The 25,192-nt window shown below is 29.3% G+C and overlaps 3 protein-coding genes across 4 annotated transcripts; 1 reads left to right on the forward strand and 2 right to left on the reverse strand.

The window, feature by feature from the left end:
- Positions 1–2,253: 2,253 nt before the first annotated feature.
- On the reverse strand, positions 2,254–5,089 carry LOC110633526 (dehydration-responsive element-binding protein 2A). 2 transcript variants are annotated; one of them, XM_058133772.1, is made up of 3 exons: positions 4,811–4,995; positions 4,381–4,427; positions 2,254–4,048 (listed from the first exon to the last, which is right to left on the reverse strand). In XM_058133772.1, exon 3 carries the CDS (start codon positions 3,929–3,931, stop codon positions 2,693–2,695), a length of 1,239 nt encoding a protein of 412 aa, XP_057989755.1. In that variant the 5' UTR covers positions 3,932–4,048; positions 4,381–4,427; positions 4,811–4,995; the 3' UTR covers positions 2,254–2,692. The 2 variants fall into 2 exon arrangements, with proteins under 2 accessions (XP_057989755.1, XP_021637851.2); XM_021782159.2 differs by lacking the exon at positions 4,381–4,427 and having other exon boundaries at positions 4,811–5,089.
- Positions 5,090–6,867: 1,778 nt separating this feature from the next.
- On the forward strand, positions 6,868–9,439 carry LOC110633519 (cation/H(+) antiporter 15-like). The gene is made up of 3 exons (XM_021782149.1): positions 6,868–7,110; positions 7,210–8,202; positions 8,303–9,439. Exons 1-3 carry the CDS (start codon positions 6,868–6,870, stop codon positions 9,437–9,439), a joined length of 2,373 nt encoding a protein of 790 aa, XP_021637841.1.
- A 4,620-nt stretch (positions 9,440–14,059) lies between these two features.
- On the reverse strand, positions 14,060–16,501 carry LOC110633517 (cation/H(+) antiporter 15-like). The gene is made up of 3 exons (XM_021782148.2): positions 16,484–16,501; positions 15,390–16,382; positions 14,060–15,288 (listed from the first exon to the last, which is right to left on the reverse strand). The coding sequence occupies exons 1-3, from the start codon at positions 16,499–16,501 to the stop codon at positions 14,143–14,145; spliced, it is 2,157 nt and encodes a 718-aa protein (XP_021637840.2). The 3' UTR covers positions 14,060–14,142.
- Positions 16,502–25,192: the final 8,691 nt, after the last annotated feature.

The raw sequence follows: 25,192 nt of genomic DNA on the forward strand, positions 1-25,192 counted from the left end.
TTTTTCTTAATTAAAAAAAATAAAATAAATTTTCCTCTCTCCTCATTTTCCTTCTTTTATCTAAACAAAAGAAATACCTTTTTAATTTTATTTTTCTCTTATTATTTTTCTTCTTCTCCCTTTTTTATCTATCCAAATAAGATGTTAAATGAGTTAATCAAGTTTTCAAAGATGTATTCTCTATTTAAAATTATGATTAAGAGATTAAAAGGTTGTTTTTTACAAAAATTGTATTTTAAATGCTGCTGACATAATAATTCAAATATTTTATAATTAAAATATATTAAATTTAATTTTTAATTATTTTTAATATTAAGCAATAAATTGTATCTTTTTATAAATAAAAAAAATTACATTTTATTTATACTACAATTTAATTTTTTATTTTTTTTCTTGTCAATCATTCTATTTTAAAAGCCACACACATTTATTTTACATTGAGTAAAAATAATTTTATGAAAAATATATTTATTATATTTTTAGGAGGAGAACTTAAATTAAAATTTTAAAGAAATTATTAAAAAAATACTATAAATTTGAAATTTTAATTTTTTAAATATCCTAAAATGGATATATTATTTTTTTAAAAAAAATTATTATTTTGACTCTTTGTGTTTTGAGCCAATAAAAAAATTAAAAAGTAAACACACATTTTTGTAGCTGTTAGGGAAATGGAGAAGTGTGCAGTCAGAGCAGTTATGAGCCCCATGTATGTGTTGTCATGAAACTGCTGCCTAAAAATCTATGATTTTGTCATTCTTCAAAATCTAAAGAGGTTAACTTGCTAAGATTTGCTGCATTATCTCTTTTATTTGAAATATATTTGGTAGTTTTAAGTATCACTTTTCAAATTCCTGTTAATAATTATTTTAAAAATATATAAATAAAAATATCTTCTGTAGACTGTAATACTACAGTAGAAAATATTTTGATTTATTAAAAAAATAGTATTTTTGTTGTATAAAAATTAATTATTAAAAAATATTTTTTATTAAAAATATAAAAAAATCTCCCAATATAAATATATTTATTTATGACTTACCTACCCCCAATATTTATAAATTTGATTACATTCTTACTTTATACAATCAAATTTATTTTAATTTTACACTTCAAAATTTATTTTATTTTGGTCAGAAACTAATTTGTTAAGAAGAAAATAAAATGAAATGAATATGACACATTGCCTAATTAATGCATTGGTTAATAATATAATTATTTAATTAGGGTTAAATATTTACAATGTATTGTTGTCATCTTATGTAACATCTCTTCACAAGATTAATTGTACAAATAATCTATTAATTTTATCTCAATTTTATTGAAATTATCTCTAAGACTATTTTTTAACTGTTTTGATTAGAGTCAAAATACAATCTTTCGATGGCATAAGTGTTTAAAGATTGATTGATGAAATATAATATTTTTTAATTTTTAAAATAATATTTAATATTTTAATTATGATAAAAAATAATATTATTATTTTTATATTTAATAATTAACCCAATAATTATTTTATTAAGCACTTTAATTTAAATTATTAAATAAATAATTAATTATTAATAATTAATATCTAATCATTAATAAAATAATTAATAATTATTAAAATAGTTAATTTTTTCTGGGACAACTAATATTAACAAACATCAATCACAATAAAATAAGATGCATAAAGTAAAATTTTTGGGTATTGAGAGGAGAAATTTACATTAATTAGAAATGAATCTTAATTCCTACTTATAAAGTAATTTCACCTTAAACTAATTAATTAATTAAGAGAGAGACCACATGATTAACGCACTTTCTACCACCATTACCAATGATCATGTCTTTGAGTTATTTTCTGCAAATTTAAATTTAATGACTGACTGATTTTTAAATTAATTTTAATTCAATGATGAAAAAGTTTATTTGCACTGAGAGGCCCATTGGACCTGAGAAATGCCACTGCCCATATCACCAAGTCACAAACCATTTAACCTATGATGTGGTTACCCAAATGATCAAAGCCATTGCCCAATGAGAAGGAGAGCCATACAAGGCACAATCAAGGTGCAAATATGCCCCATCCTTTCATAACCCCATGCATCTTTTCGGTTTGCAGATTTGCTGGCAGAGACCTCAGGATGGGAATTGCAGAAACAAAAACAATCCCCACTAGGGAGAGTTTACTACTCAAAATTACTAACAAGTTTACATACACAATTATGCAGAACCCACTAGAACAATTAAAATAACAAAGGAGACCACATATGATTTGAACATGAACATTTAAAAGTCGATTGACATACGATTATCGAGTACTCTTCATATACAAGAAATAATTTGTCTAACAAAACTAAATTCTTCAATATCACAAAAGCTTTGCCCAAGGCATGATAACAACCAGCCCCAACTCTACCTTGAAGTTGGTTCGCGAAAACAAAGACGTTTCAAGGCCAATTTCTCTGATAAAAAAAAACTCCAGAGAATCAGCCATTTGTGGGTCAGGTTTAAAAGAACAAATTCAGTAATGTAGAAAACATGTTAATATAGCAGCAAACCACACCCTAATGCTCCTTGTCATCTGACCTCCTGAATCAACAAGGGTAGTCTCAGACCAAAACAGTACTATTATTTTGTTTGTTATTTCCAAGTGATAATACAGTGTCATCGTCAGGCTGCAAAATGCCCTCTTACTCATGTCTCCTCATCAAAACCTATCTGGCAATCCCAAACTGAAGTATCCTTGATCATCCAATGGAACATTGTTGTCTTCCTGCCTGCCTGGATTCAAGAAATCGAAGTTGTAATCGCCACCTGAAGGCACCTGCTGTATATGCTGATGATCCCCAATGAACCTAGCATCAGGGCTCTGCAACTGGAATGACAAATCAAGCGGCAGCTCATGCAGTAGATGATCATTGTCAGTGAACAACAGTTGATCACTATCAAAATCCAGATTGAGCGGGTTGTTGTCTATGGTCCCCAGTAGTTCATCAACACTAAACATCTCATCAATTTTGAAATTTTGCAAGTAATCCATCCCATCACATCCATTACCCCAGCCATAATCCTTCACACTCAGAGACTCATCTTTTGGGTCTTGTTGGATATCACAGACACCTTTCTGTTTTTGCTCACAAATATTATTCTGTTGAATTTCGTCTTTCTCTGGGATTTTAATCTCCGGCATCCTACCCCTTTCACTCTCTGTAACATCTTCCCGCTCCTCCTTCGCTTCTTGTTTCAGTTTACTCCATGTTGAGACGGATTCCAGCTCCTCCTTTGCTTCTTTTTTCAGTTTAATACATGATGAGACAGATTTAATTACTTCAGGAGGCTGAAGTTTTATTTTTGATTCACCTTCACCATCCCCAATTTTTACAATATGCTCTTTGGTGTCTTCATCTGCACAAACTTCCGAATGATTGGACGTAGTAGTGGAGTCTGAACCTGCAGGAGTTGCTACAGAAGAATAGCCAGATGAGGTTGCAGCCAAGCAGAAATCCTTTGATGAGCTTGTTGAATTTGATAATTCAGGAAAATTCAGCCGGGCAAGAGTACCATACATGGCCCGTGCAGCGTTATCATATGCAAGAGCAGCTTCAGAGGCAGTTGGAAAAGTTCCAAGCCAAAGCCTAGGCCCTCTATTTGGTACCCTAATCTCCGCAACCCATTTACCCCATTTCCTTTGTCTAACACCTCTATAAATACACTGCGAGTTCTCAGGCCCTCCTTTGCCCTTCATACATCCCTTCCTTGAGCCTTTAGCTGGAATTTTACGCACCGGTTTATCATCTCCATTAGTACAAGAATCAAGATATTTATTGTACTCCTTCCATTTTTGAAGAGTCTCAGCAACAGAGCTATTGCCCTCCCGCCTCTTCCTCTTCCTTGTAGAAGCCAAGGGCTTAGAAATTACATTAGAACCTTGATCAAATGTAACCATCTTCCCCAATTTTATACGGTAACTCGTCACAACCACCACCTTCTTTCAATCAACAAACAGAACTAGACAAATATTTATAAACTCCCCAATGAAAGCCAAATATGAGACTTTCAGAATCTGCAAAAACAAGAAAGCAATACTCAGCACCAAAAGCCAGCCACCAGCCACAAGAAAGAAACAGAAATCAAATTCAGAATCTCAATTACGAGTTCACCAGTAATTATCTTGAATCCTAATTGTATCAGGCAAAGACCTTACTTTCTCACCAAGCTTTCCCTTTTTCTTTTTTCCTTTTTTTTTTTTTTCTATGTTCTTCCCATTTTTATTCCATTCGTAATCAGGAGTTTTTTTATACTTGGGTTGCAAGGATTAAAACTCAAAATAAAACAAAATCGAGAAATCCCTGGAACGTAAAATAAAACGCCAAGATCGTGCAATATCTCCCATACCAAATATATCGCACCAAAACCAAAACTTTTCTTCGCCACCAAGAAACCTGAATTCAAGAAACTAAACAGTCATTGTAACCCAGAAATTATTTTACTCTTTAACAAAACACAGAAGAAAACCAAAACAGACCCAAATTTGAATCCCAAAGGTAATTGTATTAGACAAAATATAATAACCCAGAATTATTTTTCGATTCCCCAAAATCTTACAAACTGTTAGCTTCAACTCAACCCAAATTCCAAGAAAGAAAAAGCCCAAAAAGCCAAACCAGTGCTAATATTTCACTAAATCCCAAGAACTCAAAAACAATCAAAAATTAACCAAAACCCATATCCCCGATTCAAGATATGAAAAACCCAATAATTAAAACCAAAAAAAGAAATAAAAAGAAAAAAAAAAAAGAAAAAGAAATCAAAACAACGAACCAACCTGTCAATATCCTCTGCAAACGCAAGTTTCACTTGTGTATAGGTTGATTTCTCCTCCTTATTATGCTATTTTGGTTGCAAGAAAGGCGTTTTCTTTATTGTATTTTTGGTAAGATTGCTATAACAGGGCAACACAACAGAGCATAGAAGTAGCTTCACTAGTCCAGAAACCTTTAGGAACGGAAGAAATAGAGAAATTTATAGCCTTCTCTAGATATTTCTGAAAGATTTTTAAAATATTAATTGATGTCATGACGTGGCGATTTCTTAGCCGTGTAATCGTCACTCGTGGCGTGTCCATGTCTAGATTAAATGACACGTGTCCCCTAACCTTCCCGAGCCACGAGAACCACTCGTTTACCTTTTCCACTTTTTCTTCTCGCCGAAGCAAAATTCTACTTTACTCCCAGTTTCGTGTCAAAAGTCATTTATGCCCCTATATAAAATATAATTCTTTGTGCTTATCTTCTAAGCTCTTACGTTGGTTTTTAGGGATTATCATCCAAAATTCTTACGTCCAAGCTTGGAGGAACTTCGGCCCAATGGCTACAATACAAATTCAAGCCCAACCAGGAAGGGCACGTGGTGACATAATCATTTGACACATGCACACATGTTGAAATGTCACCACGTGCCCACAGCATCAATCGATGTCTCCGTGTTTGGTTTAGCTTATCCAAATCTAAAGCCGTGCATGTGCGAAATGTGTCAGCTGTTCTATAGCAACTGTTACTGTCGTGTCTGTGCTTGACATGTTACTTCAATGATGTCACCCATGACCTCCCTCCCTCTCTTCAAAAAATCATTATTTTGTATATTTTTTAGCTTATGGCTGTAATATTCATTATTATGTAACTGTATAAAAGTAGAAGTTTTTAATAAAAATAATTTTTAAATTAATTATTAATTATAAAAATAATAATATAATTTTATTAAAATATTTTATTAATTTTTGAAAATTATAAAAAATATTTTTTTATAAATTATTTTTTTTAATATTTAAATATTAATATTAATATTATTTCTTCAAATTATTGGTGAAAAGAATCTAAGAATATTTAATAATATTTTTAAATTTATTAAAATTCAATAAATCTTTAAATTAAATTAAAATTCTATATAATTTTCCTCTTTCTTTACCTTGTTTGAATCTGTCATAATAACTGTTATTAGGTAATGTCTAAATAAATTTCATAGGCATCTCAACAACTTTTTAAAGAATTTAAGGGCACATCTATATTTATAAATTATCTATCAATTATTAATTATATAAATTAAATTTAAAATAATAAATTAAATAGCAAATTCAATTGTCACTCGATGAGATTAATTTTCATAGTTTGCTTTCTTTTAATTATTCATTTATATTTTTATTTATTTAAAAAAATAGCAAAATATTTTTTAGAAACAGTCAATTTATGTCTTGTACAGGTATGCATAGAAATTGAATTTCTTGTCGTTTGATATTTGACTATTAGTAGTTTTTATTTATTCTCGAATTTATACACCTAATTAATTATTAATTAATATTTTAGTTAAAATCATTGTGGGTAAATGAAGTTGGTCAAAACCATAGGATCTATTTTGAACCCAAAAACCTAATGAAAACTAAAAAAATTTTAAGTAATATTCAACAAGAGTTCTCCTAACCTCCTTTCCTAACCGCAGGCAAAGAAGGGCAAGAACTATTTTAGCCTTATATTGGTTTCAACCTCCTACTTAGAAAGCTGTTATCATGAGAGTCAAAATGGAATTTTCATGATAAAAATTTCATTTCACAACTCATTCTTTGTTAGAAATTATTGACTACTAATGAACAATCAATAATCCATCAATACAACAGCTCAATACAGTTCTTTATATCGAGGATGGTTCAACATGACACACATAAATTTTCAATATATAAATATCTCCATTGTTCTTGTACCTCGTTCATATCACCTTTCTCCTTCTAGCTTCTTTGTATCTTCTTCCTGTTCTAGAGATATACTATTATCTTCTTCCTCACCAACCAACAGAATTTGTCGATTCCCTGAAAAATACGTTAGTCGGCCCAATATGTACCCTCAGTATGGCAAACCAATCATTGTCGTTGATGGTAACTTTACAACGATTTACCCTACAGTTTGCTTCACACCAGAAAATAAAAAATTGACCCATAGCATATTTTACAAACAAAATCCATTAGACTTTGTGTTTCCTGTGTTGATGCTTCAAATCATCTCGGCATTCTTTTTGTCTCGGTTGATATACTTTGTTCTCAGGCCTTTGAGACAACCCAAAATGGTGTGCAACATCTTGGTAATTAAGCATTTCCCCATATCCTAAACTATCCTTTTTCTTGTCTTTATATGCAATTAATGTTATTAAAACTTCTAATTTATTAATCTTCTCTCATAGGCTGGCATTATCTTGGGACCATCTGTTCTGGGTCGCAATGAGGCATTCTTGGAGACATTTTTTCCAGAAAATGAGATGTTGATTTTTAATATAATTTCAAGGTTGGGAACAGCATACTTAATCTTCCTTATTTCTGTGAAAACCAACACCGATATGTTGCTAAAGTCGACGAGGAAAATTTGGACCCTTGGTGTATCTAGCTACCTTGCCCCTCTACTAGTCAGCGTAATCTTCAGTTTACTGATGAGACAACAATTTAATAATTGTGTCAATGAATCAAAAATGCTTTTTGTGAGTGCTTCATTATCAGTTACTTATTTCCCAGTTGTTGCGCAGTTCATAGAAGAATTAGACCTTCTAACCACTGAGTTTGGCCTACTTACCTTGTCCTCTTCCATGCTTATTCAAATGATGAGCATTTCCACATTCATCATTGGAGTCACTGCAACGAGGGAAACTTACATAATGTCATTTGCATATTTTCTTGGAGTATGTGGAACCGTGGTTGTCGCCGTCTTTATTATAAGGCCAGTAGTACAGGAAATTATCAATAGAACGCCTGAGGGGAAATCAATACATGAATTTTTTGTCATAGCAATTCTTATTGGGACATTAATCATGGCATTTGTTACCGATTACTTATGGATGGACTTTCTTTTAGGAGCTTTCCTTATGGGGTTGATCATACCAGACGGACCACCTCTAGGTTCCATATTAGTGGAAAAATCTGAACTCATGATCAATGAATTTTTTCTGCCTATATTCTTCGTTCATATTGGATATCAAACAGATGTGCATTCATTAAAGAACATACATTCTATAACTGCAATCGCGCTCCTTGTTTTTGTGATTTTTATGTCCAAGATGATGGGGACTTTGTTGGCCTCGATATATCTCAATATAAGATTTCAAGATGCCATTTTTTTGGCCCTTATTTTGAACTTTAAGGGTGTGATGGACTGGGTCAGTTTCCAGAGATTTCTAGTATTGAATGTAAGTATATGTTTTAGAATTTGAATCTGAACGTCCTTTTTTATTAATTAATTATATAAGTTTAATATACATGCTCTAATCAACTTGTTTTACCATGCAGATTTTGGGCAAGCAGTGCTTTACTGTCTTAGTGCTATTCAACCTTGTTTTCATCGCTGCCTTTTACCCTGTTGTAGATATCTTTTATAATCCTCGTTCTAGACTTGCTGGACCATATTCTAAAACAAAATGCACAAGAGCACTCCAATCAACCCCTCAGGAAGCGGAATTACGTGCTATTACATGCATTTATGAAGAAGATAATGTCCCTGGCATGCTTGCTTTACTGGAAGCAGTCAACCAGAAAGCAGCTATTAGTCCTTTATGTGCATATGTGATCCATGTGATTGAGCTTGTTGGTCGAACTACTCCAATATTAATGCCTTACAAGGGTGATGACAAGGATTTAGGACATAATAGTTCGTCGTCGTCGTCCTCTAGGATTATGCATGCTTTTATAAATTACTCCAACAACACGCTCGGTCATGTGACAATACAACCATTCAGTATGGTTGCTCCATTCAAGACCATGCACAACTTTGTCTGCAACCTTGCCGAGGATAGACATGTTCCTTTCATCATTGTTCCTTTCCATGAAAACCAAATACCTACAGATTTCGTTGTACAACAAACCCTAATCCAAGATTTTAATGTTCAGCTTCAAGAACATGCTCCTTGCACTGTTGGAATCTTATTAGACAGAGGATTGCGTTGTCAAATCAAGTTACTAGATAGCTTCACTTGCAAAGTTGCTGTGTTCTTTGTGGGTGGTGTTGATGATCGCGAGGCCTTGGCACTTGCAATAAGGATGTCAGCAAATCCTAATGTGAACATCACCCTGTTGAGAATTAAGTACTCCACAAATGATCACAAGGGCATAAAAATTACTGAAAGCCAGTTGGATGATCTTTTAGTTAATGAATTTGTAGAGAAAAATGTTAACAACAGTCGCGTTGTCATTCGTGAGGAGGTAGTAAATAACAGCTTACAAATGCTAAATGTGATTCATTCTTTAAGGAACAAGCATGACTTTGTTATGGTGGGAAAGAAATCAGGTGCAACTCAATTTGAGCAAGAAATGATGGAATGGGTTAAATATCCAGAGTTGGGTGCTATTGGTGATCTTCTTGCTTCAACTGATTTTTATGACAAAAAGATGTCGGTGTTAGTCCTGCAACATTGTAAGAGTGTTAGATGATGAATTTGGGACTCCTCAATTCGCAATTTTTTTTGTTTATTTATTTATTTATTTTGCAGCCATTGAAATTATGATAGAACCTTGAATGGACAGTAGATTTAAAATTGTAAATTCATATCTAAATTGAATTTCATTCATTCATTCATTCTTTCTTTCTTTCTTTCTTTCTTCCTTTTTAACTCTTAATTTCAACTCTATTTGAGCAAGAAATGATGGAATGGGTTGAATAATTACATTATTACAATTAGTCTTCCCGCCATATATAAATGGAGTGCGAGGGTATCAAACTTGAAATCCTACAATCTTCATTTATTAAATATCAGCAATGGGAATGCAAATATTACGCCTATTAAACTTCCTAACAAGCTAAATAAATAAATTAAAATTCATAAGTTGATAGGAACTTACCAAAAAATAGTCCAAGATGAAAACATATGAACAAATCAAGTTTTGAAAGACATAATTTGAACCAACTTAATCTGATGAGACTGTTACCTACATTGGTTTATTGCATTCAACATAACCCACGAATGATCACCTTTCATGAAGAGAACTATCAGATTCAATGACAGAGCTAGGAGGGTTTGGTGGTGTCATGGCCAGCCTATTACTCACATATTTTTATAAATAAAAAATATTATAGGTAGATATATATAAAGTGTTGTTCATCTGAAAATAAATCGTGGCTTCTGTCATTGATCAAATCCAAACATTAGCCAAAACCACATTTTTCTAGAGCAATGCAAATGTGTTCTATGCTGAAACATGAGTATCCTAAAGAAGCAACAGCAAAGCAATATGGTAGAGTAATAAAGAGAGATTATTAGATGGGTAGAGAGAGGGACCAAAATGGTTCTTTTGGCCGGATCATAGGCATAAATTAGATGGATTTGACCAATATTTGCCTTTTATTTGGATTTTGGGTTTATTTGGCAGTTAAAAACCTTTTGACTATTGACTTTTGACTTTGACTATGTACATCTATCAATAATTTATGATAATGTTTGTTGGAAGCAGGTTGACTAATTCGTTGAGATCCAAATTGAAAGATTACAATTAATTTAATTCATGTAATTTATCATTTTTCTTATTTAGATTTAATTTATTATGATTATTATAAAAAATAATTAATTTTATCATCAATTATTATAATTAACTAAAATCAATTACTGTTAATAATCTATTTTATAATCTATTTATTATTTTATTTTTTTTTAGTAAAATAATTAATTTTTAAAAAATTTAATAATTATTTTATAATTAATTATTAAAATTGATTGGTAATAACAATTGATTTTAAAATCGGTTGCTATTAGCAACCGATTAAGAAATTGATTACTAAATTTTGTTACTAATAGTAACCTATTTTAAAATTAATTATCACAGCAATCGATTTAGAGAATCGATTACTAAATTAAAAGATTATTTTAATTGGCTTTAAAATTAGTAACTGACTTATAATTAATTACAAAAATTAACAATAAATTTACAATTTGTCATTATTTGTAATCAATTTCTTATCGGTTGCTAATAGCAATCGAATTTTACAATCAATTGTAAATTGGTTGCTAAATTTTTTCCCTAAGAAATTTTTGCTTTTTTTTTTTTTCCTTTTTTTGATTTACAACCAATTTGCGAATCGATTGCTAACAATAATCGATTTTTATAACTGATTTTGTAACTGATTTTTCCTTCAAAAAAACTCCTGTTCATTTTTTTATTTTCTTTTTTTTATTTACAATCAATTTGTAAATCGGTTGCTAACAGCAACCGATTTTGCAATCGGTTTTTCTTCTCTAAAAATTTTTGCTTAATTTTTTTATTTTTAATATTTGGAACCAATTTGCGAATCTATTGCTAACAGTAATTGATTTTTGAAACCAATTAAAATTAATTGTTATTAACAACTGATTTTGCAATCGATTTTTTCCGTCAAATAATTTCCACCCATTTTTTTTTATTTTGATTTGCAACCAATTTACAAATCGATTGTTGTTAGCAGTAGATTTTTGTAACTAATTAAAATCGATTACTATTAAAAACCGATTTTATAATCAATTATGAATCTGTTGTAAAATTTTTCCCTAAAAATTTCAGCTCAATTTTTAAAAGAAATTAAAAACCGATAATAAGTTGCTAAAATCAGTTATTAATTTGCTTATATAAACTACCATTCATTTTATTTTCCCACTACTCATTTTTTTCTCTCTTTCTTCCATTTTCTCTCATTTTTCTTCATCTTCTTTTTTATTCTTATTTTTTTTATTTATCATATTTTCTTTTCTAACATATTTACTTTATCATTTTTTCTTTTTCATCTATTTTCTTTATCATTTTTTTTCTCATCTATTTCCTTTTTCATCTTTTTCTTTCTCATATATTTTCTTCTTCTTCATCTTTTTCTTTCTCATCTATTTCTTTTTCATCATCTTTCTCTTTATCATTTACTTTCTTCATCATCTTTTTCTTTCCCATCTTTTTTATTTAATTTATTTTTCTTTTACATAAAATAAAAATTTTTGTACAAATATATTTTTTGTTAGTAAATTATTTGTAGTATTAGTTTTTAGTAATTTTTTTTTATAATATATATATATATATATACATATATATATATATGGTAATTTTAGTAATTTGTCTTGTAAATATGTTTTTGTATTTAATTTTTTGTTAATATTTTTTATAATAGTTATTATTTGTAATTTTTTATAATATTTTTATATTCATTTTTAGTACTAATTTTCATTAATAATTTATTATTTTAGTAATTTTTAAAAATTTTATTTATTTGAATTTTTATTTGAAAATTTAATTTTTTTTATAATTTTTATAAAATTAGCAACTAACTTCTCAGTTGTTAAATTAGTTGCAAATAACAACTAATTTATAAAATGGTTGTAAAATTGTAAAATTAAATGCACTAAATTTTTTGTAACTAATTATGTTTTGATCGCGATTACAATCGATTTCAGTTGCTACTAGTAATCGATAGTTTTTTACTAAAAGTTTTACTTTTAAGTTTAATTAACTTCAGTTGCTATTTACAATCGATTTGATTGTTAGTTGCTATTTGCAACCGATTTAATTGTCGGTTGCTAGCTGTAACCGAGCTTATTGTAACTAACTAAATCGGTAGCTAAATCGATTAGCAATTGATTTAATAGATTAACAATCGATTCGGTCGATTGCTAATCCTATTTTTTTAGTGGATTTAAAATATAAAGTATATAATGAGATTTACTTACTAAATATATAAGTTTTATATATTTGTATTTTAAATTTATAATGACTCAATATAGATAAAAAAAATTTTCTATAATTTACATATTTAAACAGCTGCGAACAATTGATATCACTTAGTGAATGAGAAAAATTAGATATCTCATAATAATCTGTATATATAAATGCTTAATTTTGTCAAATTGATTCTAGCGATAATCACCAAGTACTTTAAATGTATATTTTTATATACTTCTTACAAAAATTTCCAATAGCTAAAGTCCATTTATTTTGGCTGTTTCATAAAAATTATATTTAATTGAATTAACTATAATTAATACCTAAAAATCATGAAAATAGAATAAGAAATTAACTATAAATTATAATTTTATTATTGTTGTATAAGAATATAAATTAAAGTTATAATTTTTAATTTAATTAATAATTTTTTATTTAAATATTGTATGTAAATTTTTAAAATAAAAAATAATATATATATATATATATATTGAAGATTATTACATATTTTTATAATTCATAATATATGGATATATGAACACGTGAATGAATAAAAATATCTTTAAAAATATAAATAATATAAATCTTAATATTGGTAAAATAATATAAATCAAAATAAATTTTTATTATATAATTAATAATTAAATTAAAACATAAAAATAAAAAATAATTATTTTAATTTAATTTGTATATATTTTGATTTAATCATTAATTATATAATAAAGTTTTATTTTTTAATTTATATTAATTATTCTACAAATGAAGATTGAAGGATCACAAGTTTGACGACCTCGCACTCAATTGTAATAATGTGATTATTTAATATTTATTTTAGCTAGTATGGCATAGGGATAATAGCCATTCACAATTTTGGATTTAGGCATTTTACGTATATCATATAGGTTATATAGAAATAGGAACTTTATATAAAATTATTATAATTTTAAAAGATATTTTATTTTTGTCACTAATTCGTGTATGTGTATATTCTATTTCTGACAATATATATATATATATATATATATATATATATATATATATATATATATATATATATATATATATATATATATATATATATATATATATATATATCATGAAGTCAAAACATAAGAATGAGATTTAGAGTCTTGTATATTTATTTTTTTTTTAAATTTATAATATATCGAGTTTAGACAAAAATTATATTTATTTAAAGACAAGGGTAATTTATAATATGAAAATTTTAAAGCTTAAATATAGAAGCGGATGTTCATACTTTCAACTATGGATATGACTCATCCTATCATTTCTTTGTTTAAATAGGATTGAAATTAATTACTCAAATAAAAAAAAAGAAAAAAAATTAAATTTATGTGTGAATTTACATAATCTACTGTCAATTCAAGGTTCTATCATAATTTCAACGGTTGCAAAAGCAAAAATAAAAAAATAAAAAAATAAATTTGAGAATTGAGAGTCTCAAATTAATCATCTAACGCTCTTTTCTTACAATGTTGCAATGCTAACACCGACATCTTTTTGTCACAAAAATCAGGTGAAGCAAGAAGATCACCAATAGCGCCCAACTCTGGATATTTAACCCATTCCATCATTTCCTGCTCAAATTGAGTAGCACCCGATTTCTTTCCCACCATAACAAAGTCATGCTTGTTCTTCAAAGAATGAATCACCTTCAGCATTTGTAAGCTATTGTTTACTACCTCCTCACGAATGACAACTCGATTATTGTTAACATTTTTCTCCAAAAATTCGTTAACCAAAAGATCATCCAACTGGCTCTCAATAATTTTTATGCCCTTGTGATCATTTGTGGAGTACTTAATTCTCAACATGGTGATGTTCACATTAGGATTTGCTGACATCCTTGTTGCAAGTGCTAAGGCCTCGCGATCATCAACACCGCCAACGAAGAACACAGCAACTTTGCAAGAGAAGTTATCTAATAACTTGATTTGACAACGCAATCCTCTGTCTAATAAGATTCCAACGGTGCAAGGAGCATGTTCTTGAAGCTGAACATTAAAATCTTGGATTAGGGTTTGTTGTACAACGTAATCTGTAGGCATTTGTTTTTCATGGAAAGGAACAATAATGAAAGGAACATGTCTATCCTCGGCAAGATTGCAGACAAAGTTGTGCATGGTCCTGAATGGAGCAACCATACTGAATGGTTGTATTGTCACATGACCGAGCGTGTTGTTGGCGTAATTTATAAAAGCATGCATAATCCTAGAGGAGGAAGACGACGAACTATTATGTCCTAAATCCTTGTCATCACTCTTGTAAGGCATTAATATTGGAGCAGTTCGACCAACAAGCTCGATCACATGGATCACATATGCACATAAAGGACTAATAGCTGCTTTCGGGTTAACTGCTTCCAGTAAAGCAAGCATGCCAGGGACATTATCTTCTTCATAAATGCATGTAATAGCACGTAATTCCGCTTCTTGAGGGGTTGATTGGAGTGCTCTTGTGCATTTTGTTTTAGAATATGGTCCAGCGAGTCTAGCACGAGGGTTATAAAAGATATGTATCACAGGGTAAAAGGCAGCAATGAAAACAAGGTTGAATAGCACTAAGACAGTAAAACACTGCTTGCCCAAAATCTGCATATAAAAAACAAGTTAATTAAAGCATGCTTATGAAACTTATATAATTAATTAGTAAAAGAGGACAGTAAGATTCGAATTCTAAAAAATATACTTACATTCAACACTAGAAATCTCTGGAAACTGACCCAGTCCATCACACCCTTAAAGTTCAAAATAAGGGCCAAAAAAATAGCATCTTGAAATCTTATTTTGAGATATATCGAGGCCAACAAAGTCCCCAGCATCTTGGTCATAAAAATCACAGAAATAAGAAGCAATATTGCAGTTACTGAATCTATGTTCTTTAATGAATACACATCTGTTTGATACCCAATATGAACATAGAATATAGGCAGAAAAAATTCATTGATCATGAGTTCAGATTTCTCTACCAATATGGAACCGAGAGGTGGTCCGTCTGGTATGATCAACCCCATAAGGAAAGCTCCTAAAAGAAAGTCCATCCATAAATAATCGGTAACGAATGCCATGATTAATGTCCCAATAAGAATTGCTATGACAAAAAATTCATGTATTGATTTCCCCTCAGGCGTTCTATTGATAATTTCTTGTACCACTGGCCTTATAATAAAGACGGCAACAACCACGGTTCCACATACTCCAAGAAAATATGCAAATGACATCATGTAAGTTTCCCGCGTTGAAGTGACTCCAATGATGAATGTGGAAATGCTCATCATTTGAATAAGCATGGAAGAGGACAAGGTAAGTAGTCCAAACTCAGTAGTTAAAAGGTCTAATTCTTCAATGAACTGCGCAACAACTGGGAAATATGTAACTGATAATGAAGCACTCACAAAAAGCATTTTTGATTCATTAACGCAATTATTAAATTGTTGTCTCATCAGTAAACCGAAGATTACGCTGACTAGTAGAGGGGCAAGGTAGCTAGATACACCAAGAGTCCAGATTTTCCTCGTCGACTTTAGCAACATATCTGTGTTGGTTTTCACAGAAATAAGAAAGATTAAGTATGCTGTCCCCAACCTTGAAATTATATTAAAAATCAACATCTCATTTTCTGGAAAAAATGTCTCCAAGAATGCCTCATTGTGACCTAGAACAGATGGTCCCAAGATAATGCCAGCCTATGAGAGAAAATTAATTAATTAATAGTTTTAATAACATTAATTGCAAATAAACACAACAAAAAAGAAAGCAATTTAGGATATGGGAAATTCTTAATTACCAAGATGTTGCACACCATTTTCGGTTGTCTTAAAGGTCTGAGAACGAAGTATATCAAACGGGACAAGAAGAAAGCCGAGATGATTTGAAGCATCAACACAGGAAATGCAAAATCTAAGGGATTTTGTTTATGAAATATGCTATGGGTCAATCTTTTATCATCTTGTGTGAAGCACACTGTAGGGTAAATTGTTGTAAAGTTACCATCAACAACAATGATTGGTTTGCCATACTGAGGGTACATATTGGGCAGCTAATATATTTTTCAGAGGATAATTTTTTTCGGTTGGTGGGGAAGAAGGTACAAAGAAGCTAGAAGGAGAAAGGTGATCTGATCGAGGTATAAGAAAAATGGAGAAATTTATAAATTGAAAATTTATGAGCATGATGTTGAACCATCCTCGATATAAAGAACTGGATTGAGTTGTTGTATTGATGGATTATTGATTGTTCGTTAGTAGTCAATAATTTCTAAGAAAGAATGAGTTGTGAAATGAAATTTTTATCATAAGAATTCCATTTTGATCCTTATGATAACAGCTTTCTAAGTAGGAGGTTGAAACCAATATAAGGCTAAAATAGTTCTCGACCTTCTTTGGCTGCCGTTAGGGAAGGAGGTTAGGAGAACTTTTGTTGAATATTACTTAAAATTGCTTTAGGTTTCATTCAGTTATGGGTTCCAAATAAATCTCCTGGAGAAGTTTTTGACTTGACTTTATTTATTTATTTGTTGAGGGAATGTTTTAGCATTAAAGTTTAGAACTAGTCAATTAACTACCAGCAGAAAATATCAAATTTATATTAATTGAAAGAGTCTATAGTCAAATATCCATATATAAGAATTTAAATTTTTTTATTTAACAGTTATTTTGTTAAAAAAAAAAAGTTAAAGCTCCAATTCTATATATAGGATGTGTCTTTTTTTTTTTCTCCAATAAAGACGCAATGATCGTTATAATTGATAGACCATACAATAAAAGATAACCTTCTCTCTTCTCATCGTAAAGATAGATAATCTTAAAAAAGATAGATAAGAAGATTCGAACTTGAAATTTTCACTCTCCATACCTTGAAAGTGTAAAAACACCAATTAAACTACTTTTGATTAGCATATAAGATTGCATTTAAATCCATTATGAACTTATTGAGATGCCTATGAAATTGATTTAGACATCTCCTATATTTTAAATATTTTAATTCTTCAAGTATCCACGAATGTATTATATTTTAAATTTTTTGAATTTTTTAAGTTAATTAGTCTAATTTTTCTTTTTTAGTTATATTGCTCTTGCATATTTTTTTTCTTTCTTCATTTATTATTTTAAATGTGTTAATAAAGAAGAAATTACACTTCAAGAAGAGAGTATTTTTTTTTAAATTAATTTTGATTAAAATTTAAATTTTAAATCTCACAATCTTATAAATGATTTAGCATCACCGAGTAATAAACTCATTGATAAAAAAGAATGTATTATTAAAAGTAATTAAAACAAAGAACTATGTGGCCATTTTATCAAATAAGATGATGACTAATTAATGTTGCAAAAGGCATCATATCTGTTCTAAACCCTTCTCTAATTTTTCAAAATAAAGTAAAAGTATGAGGATAATAACTATTCACTCTGTACACTTTTATATGTATTTTAAAATTTTTACACAATAATTAAGAAAGTAATTAAATTATCTAAATTATAATAAAACAATCTTTAATTTAACTAAATTATTCTTTTATCTCACCTAATTAAGAGAGAAAGAGAGAAGTGATAAGATAAATTTTAGAAAATTGTAAAAAAAAAAAGTTATTATATTCAATATAAATAAGGGTAAAATTAAAAAGAAAAGCTAATTAATGCCCTTTAATCTTTTCAAAATGATAGATAATTTTGAATAAAATAATTTTTAAAAATTAACAAATAAAAATAGAAAAAAAAGAGTATGTTTCTAAACGAATAGAAAGTCAACACAGAAGTAATGAATACTATGGAGGGGGAAAATATATAGAAACCTTTTTATTGATGGATTCCTTTTTTTTTTTTAACCAATCTTAGCATAAAGGCAGATCAAATGGAGGAGCTAGGCTCCATAATCTGTACAATCCTTATAGGTTTACAAATATTTATTCAGCTACTTAAATGAATATTTGTACGTACTACTTAGATTTTAGTAATAAATTTTATCTTAATAATATTAGAATTGTCTTTAAAATTATGAAATTTGACTAATGACCTATTGAAGTTGTCTTTAAACTTGTGAGTTCTTAATTTCAAGTTCTAAAAGTAACTGTATAGAAAAAATTATTAAATTTTTGAATTGAAATAAAGTCAAATGAAAATAAATAAATAAATATTTATAGAAAAAGGCAATTTAGGTTATGGTCTTAATTAAAGAAAATCTAAAAAATTATCAAGTTTCTCTATTTATTTATTTTAAGATTTTTCATTTTTATGATGAAAAAGGGAGAAAATTACCTCTCACTGTATAACCCATTATGCCCATAGTGCCTCTAAAACAATCTAAACATAATAAATTCTCTAAGGAAAAAAATTATCTCTGGTAAATGAGGGATGAAAAAAGAAATTTCCTTGCCAAAGAAACAAATCACCACATTGTCAAAAGATAAAATTGTCATTATCTTTTCCTGGGAATTGAATAATCTGTCATTTGAAAACATGATAGCTGTTCTTGCTTCCTTTTATAGCTTTCATTTCTTCAGTCAGTAGGCTTTTAACTTAAAATGCATCTCACACAACCATAAACCTAACAACATTCGTTTTCTATTCAAATTTGAAACTTCACAATCGTTTTTATTTTGGAGAACTGAGTTCGGACTTCGGTCCGAACTCGAAAACCTCTCAATCAGTTTTAAACTCACGATCCTCTCAATCCTGATCTCTTTGATTAATTATTTCCTAGGATACTTAGATTGGGTAGGATGTCAAGTTCTTTTACTGGTCAGCCAATTTATGCCAAACATAGTGTTATAACAAGCACAAATCACACAATCCTACAGTATTAAAAAGAGAAGAAGAATAACACAGGATTTAACGTAGTTCAATCGTAAGGTCTACGTCCACGGACAAGACAATAGAAAAAAGGTTCCACTATAATGAAAATAGTAAGATACAATCAATCAGAACTCTCAAATCCCTAACCCCAATGTGTTTTCCGAATATCTCACAACTTTACCATAAAGGATAGAATATTACAATATTCTGGTCCATACCGCCGATGTGTTGACCCCACACTCCCAAGGAGATCAGTGGTGGGCTTTCATAGGCCGTTACCCTCCACTACTACCACAGATCTCACTTTTTATCCCAATTGGGTCGCAAAGTGAAAACTTTCGAATCGAGTCACAATTCGGGTCCATGAAAAAAATATATCTAAAATTCAAGCCACAAAAAATAACACATGGGACAATTCATGAGACAGTTTGCTTCTCATATAAAGAAGAAATTCAAGGCCATAGTATTTTTAATAAGGATAATCATCCTGTCAAGTTCATCTTTCCGGTCTTTATGGCTCAAATCATCTTGGCTTTCATTTTATCCCGGCTTATTCACTTTGTTCTTAAGCCTTTAAAACAACCAGAGTTTGTCTGCAATGTTTTGGTAAGGTTATTATTATTATTATTATTTACTATTAAATTCTAAGTTTAATTGCCATATCTGTTGCTTTCAAATTCAAAGCCAAATACACAAATGTGTTGTATGCAAATGCATATTTTCTCTCTTTTCTTCTTATTTTCCAACAAAGTGAATGGTTGAATTCCTAATTAATAAAATGTATTAGGAAATAAATACTTGATAATTAAATCATATAATAACTCAAAGTTATACATGTTAATTTTCTTGTTTATGTTATCAGCTTAATTTTTCAAGAATAATTTGTATAGTTTGTAAAGGTTAAATCTTTTCTCTAGAAAAGAAAAAGAATAGATGATTATTGGTGGAGTTGAGAGTTTAATGCTTAGACAATTTCCGATCTTAAATTCACTCGATTCATGCAACATAGGCATATATAACTCGAGACTCATACAGGTCACAATGGGAAGTTTTTTTTGCCCTTGTAGATACCATAGTGATGGAAGAAAAGGTGAAACAAGTTGTACCGCTGAAGATAATCAATCATGGTGGTCAAAGCTATCGCTGGTAAGAAGAGAGAATATCTTTGACTATCTAAGGCTCATACAGGTCTTGGTCCTAGGTTGTTTAAGAAATTGGGAATGGCAATATTGCTGGTTGTGCTTTTTTATGTTCAGTCTCTCTAGAATCAATTTGATCTACTCTCTATGAAGCCTTCGTCAGTTTTTTGTATTCTCAACATGGAGCAGAGCATTTCAGAGTCATTGCAGATGAACTTCTGTTTGGTGCTTCCAGAGCACGGAATCATTTTGTGTTTCTTAGCTTTATTTTGAGCTTGGATTGCCCTGTTTTTGGTGATACTTTCTATTGTAACCTTTGGTTGTTCAGTTTTTCTTTGTTTCCTCCCTATTAGGCTTTTACTGGTTTTTCTGATAAAATTCTTTTGCTTATCAAAAAAAAAAAAAAAACCCACGAGGCTGTCTATAATCATTGGTTATAATGAAATTGTTGTATGACAATTATATTTTAAAATTGTTCTAATTTAAAGGGGAATCTGATAAACTCACTTTATATAGGTATTTTAGGATAGTTTTGTATCCATTTTACCCTTTTAATTTAGTAATTTCATATTTTTAATCTTTATTTTAGTTAATTTATTAATTTTAGTTGCATTACATTTGATTTTTGGATTTTTTGATGTTTTAATAGGTTTTAATATGATTTAAAGGCAGAAAGGTACACATGAGAGAAATTCAAGATGATTTGAAAGTTTAAAGTGGTAAGAAAAAGTGAATAAAATATGCCTAAAGAAACATGCTAGCCGAGATTTTTAAGGACCCGAAAATGTCCCGTGTTAAAGGGCATGCATGAGAATGGGATTAAGAGAAATTTTATAGATAATCTTGAAAATCTTTAATCGATAATCAAGATATTAAACTTAATCACCTAGTATTATAGATAAACTAGTGGATTAAAAGAAATTTTAAGTTAGTTAAAGTGCTTAAAGGGTTTTAGGTAATTAAATATCGCATGAGAATGAGATTTAGCTTCCTTTAAAGTACTCTTTAATTTGCTTGAAAAAGCAATTAAAGAATATCAGAATCAATTTTCTTTAAACTTGTACTTTCCTTAAACTTGGTTTTACCAATCCAAATCTCAATAAAATTTATTTCATAAATCTCAACTCTGAAATCATTTTTGCCATCAATTAATTTCGTTTTTACTTACTTGCTGATAATTTAGTGATTTAGTATACTGTTTAAAGATTAAATTACTTGTCTTATTACTTATTTCTTTATATTTCAATTTAAATTATTGTATCCCATCCTTTAATTTTGATAGGTTTTATTATTGTTAGCCCAAATAATTGTAACTTTTACAGTTTAGTACTCAAGCATCAAATCTCTGTGGGATAATATCTTTTTTTACTACTTGAATGAACCACATACTTGCATATTTATCGAACCAGAAACACATTTCTTTAATTAACATAGATTGATCACTTTCCTAAACAGGTTGGGATAATCTTAGGGCCCTCAGTCTTGGGGCGCAATAAGACATTCATGGAAACATTTTATCCAGTGAAAGAGATGCAAGTGTTCAACACATTGGTAAAGTTTGGGTTATTAGGACGTATATATAACTCTGAGGCACACATAATTACAATAATAAAAAAAAAAAAAAGGAAACACAATATTTATGTAATTTAACCATAAAATCTATGATAAAAGCAAATGTAGGGTCGTCTTCTGTTATTGTTAAACGGATGGCAACTAAATGAAGGAACAGAGCTAAGCAAGCCCAAAATGGAAATATGGAGACTGATGATTTTAGTCTCTGTCGAGGGAAGCATGTCAAGCAGTGAGATAGAGATCTGATTTGGAAATTGAAAGATGAACAAGTAACATATTTTGGTTAATTGACTTTCAAGAATCTTGGTATATAAAGGGGAAATTAAAAAGCATATGTGTAGGCAATTTAATGGAAAATGAAAGGCTAATTGAAGAGTAATAGGTTCTTTGTCAAAGTATTCTTGCTCTTTCAATTTGTTTATCATCCACTTTTCTTTTTCTTTTTCTTTTCTTTTTTTTTTATTATTATATATTGCGCATGGTTCTTGCTTTTTCTTGGGTTTCCATTTTCTTTGATAGTTATGAATGGTTTCAAACTTATGCAACTTTAATACCATCATTAATTTCAATGTCATGCAAGAGTGTGGATCTAAAAGATTTCATACTCTTATCTCCCCTTTGCCTCATATCAAAGTAAAATCAGTGTTGATTATCCCTTTCTGTTGATGCATTTATTGGAATTTCACAATTGCAAGCCACTCCTGTAATTTTTAAGGTTTTTGCGTAAAAATTAAAAAAATAATTAGATAATCTCATTTTTATAAAAAAAAATACTAATAATTAATTAAAATATCCTTATATTTAATTAAGATAGAGAAAATGATAGAAAGAGAAATAAATTAGGAACAAAATAGACAAATGTCCGAAAAAAATAATTAATATTTTTTTTTAATTTTTTAAAAAGGTGAATAAAGTGGAATTAAAAAAATTGTAAACATTATTTGAAATGGGACGAAGATAATATAAAATTAATAAAACCATTAGTTAAACCCTACACTTCAACCATCTGAATTTAAAATTCACACGATTATAATATATATATATATATACAATTTTAAGTGGTTCGGCTTAAATTCTTCATCAATAGACAATACATGAACAAAAAGTTTAATTATAATAGAAGAACAAGTTATAATTTTTCAAAACTTTTTAAATTTGTAATTACAGTAAGTTTTTTTTTTTTTATATATTTCACATTCTACTGAAATAAATAAATTTTACAAAATTTATACTGAGCCTTTCCTATCACCATAGATCTCATAAAATATTTAATTTAAATCACTTCAAAGACTTTTTGAAATCGAAAGATAATTCAAGCTAATAAAATCAAATTTGGAAACAGGGCACATCATAACATGGATTTTATTAATAACAGAAGACTTTTCATTTCAGATTTATATAAGGGTAACATCAAATGTGCACTCTCCATACCCACTAGTGGTTGTGCATAAGTTCCCTTTTTGAATGGATCATAAAAATAATGTTGTTTGCATTGTTTCAGCATATAAATTTGTACCAACCCTATCATAAAAGACCCAGTAAATCCTTCTTTAATGCTGAATTAAATCTCTTCAATATCACCCTAGAGGAAAAGTTTTGAATTAAGGATTTCCCTTTTGAAGAAGTAGTTGGCTTGGCTTGGCTTGGCTTGGCATATATACAAGTGTATGAATTTTTGTTGAAAAAAGTATACAATGAAATCGATATATTTGCAACCATTATATTGTAACCGTTGTATATAACATATGCAATGCTAACTCTATATAGCTAGACTAGTTAAATGCAAAATTAATGAGTCCTCATTGAATAAAATGAAAATAAATTAAATTAAAATTAAAAATAAAAATCCAAATTATAAAAATTTTATTTCAAAAATAATGGCCTTTATTTTGGAAGTTTATGGAGAATTAACTGTTTTATTATGTATCATTACTAAATTAAAAAAATAAAAAAAAAACCCAATAATAAAATCCCAGATGTATGAAATTAGCTAGTTCAAGAGTATGAACATATATGCATATATATTAGCAATCTCAAGAAATCCAATACCATCATTTCTTAGATTTTGCAATGTTGCATAAAGCTCAGGAAGTGGATCCATTTGGTAAACCAAGAAGGTTCAGAAGGCTTAAAGAGAAATCAAATGCATGCATGATTGATTCTGATAGAGAAAATTATGGTTTATTTGAGATGAAATCCATACAATGAAAAGGAGATTACTTGCAGTTAATAATGAATGCATGGAGCATAGCCTAAGGCATGGAGTGGTGGGCAGGCAGAATATAAACATTTCAAAAACATCAGGACATTTTGGAGGTTTTTTTTTTTTTTTTTTTTTTTTCGTTGGAAGAATGAGGATTTAAACCTGGATTTGCCATATGAGCGATGTGCCTTTAGTCAACAAACTAAGTCAGTGTAGGCAGGTATTTTCTTCTATTCATCATTACTCTATTGCATTTTTGTTTTTGGTTTATTGGGTTTTTACTGAGTTTAAAATTGAAATATCACAATCCTAAAAACGACTATAATACTATTTGACCAAAGCTGATGGGTACAATATAGATGACTTGAGCTGTGCAAGGTCTGTTTCTTCAAGATATAAATAAAAAAATTGATATCAGTCCCAACCCAAAAAGCAAATAATTGAGATTTGAGAATCCATAAATTTCATATCAAAGTCTCATAATGTGGGATTCAAGTTTCATAGATTGCAATTAGGATTTTATTAATTTGTGTTTTACATAATCCTAAAATCCTGATCTGATGAGATTCTGATCAAGTCAGGTTTCTGAAACAGATAGAACATTGGAAACAAATGGAGAATCTTCTTTCACCATTAGCTGTATGAAAAGAGAATTAAATCCTGAGAGTCCAAGAAATATATAGCAAGTTTATATATTTAAATCAATCGGTGCACAGTGTTATATCTGCAGCACCATATTTTTCAAACCCACTTTTATATATATATGAAAAATAACCTGGAAACAGAGCAAG

Source organism: Hevea brasiliensis, chromosome 14 (genome assembly GCF_030052815.1).
Source record: "Hevea brasiliensis isolate MT/VB/25A 57/8 chromosome 14, ASM3005281v1, whole genome shotgun sequence".
NCBI classification, from domain to species: Eukaryota; Viridiplantae; Streptophyta; class Magnoliopsida; order Malpighiales; family Euphorbiaceae; genus Hevea; species Hevea brasiliensis.

Coding starts and splice junctions, on each gene's coding strand:
- LOC110633526 (XM_021782159.2), bottom strand. CDS start 3,931: ATGGTTACATTTGATCAAGGTTCTAATGTAATTTCTAAGCCCTTGGCT.
- LOC110633519 (XM_021782149.1), top strand. CDS start 6,868: ATGTACCCTCAGTATGGCAAACCAATCATTGTCGTTGATGGTAACTTT. Junction 7,111..7,209: donor AAATGGTGTGCAACATCTTG/GTAATTAAGCAT, acceptor CTTCTCTCATAG/GCTGGCATTATCTTGGGACC. Junction 8,203..8,302: donor AGAGATTTCTAGTATTGAAT/GTAAGTATATGT, acceptor TTTACCATGCAG/ATTTTGGGCAAGCAGTGCTT.
- LOC110633517 (XM_021782148.2), bottom strand. Junction 15,289..15,389: donor AGAGATTTCTAGTGTTGAAT/GTAAGTATATTT, acceptor TTTTATATGCAG/ATTTTGGGCAAGCAGTGTTT.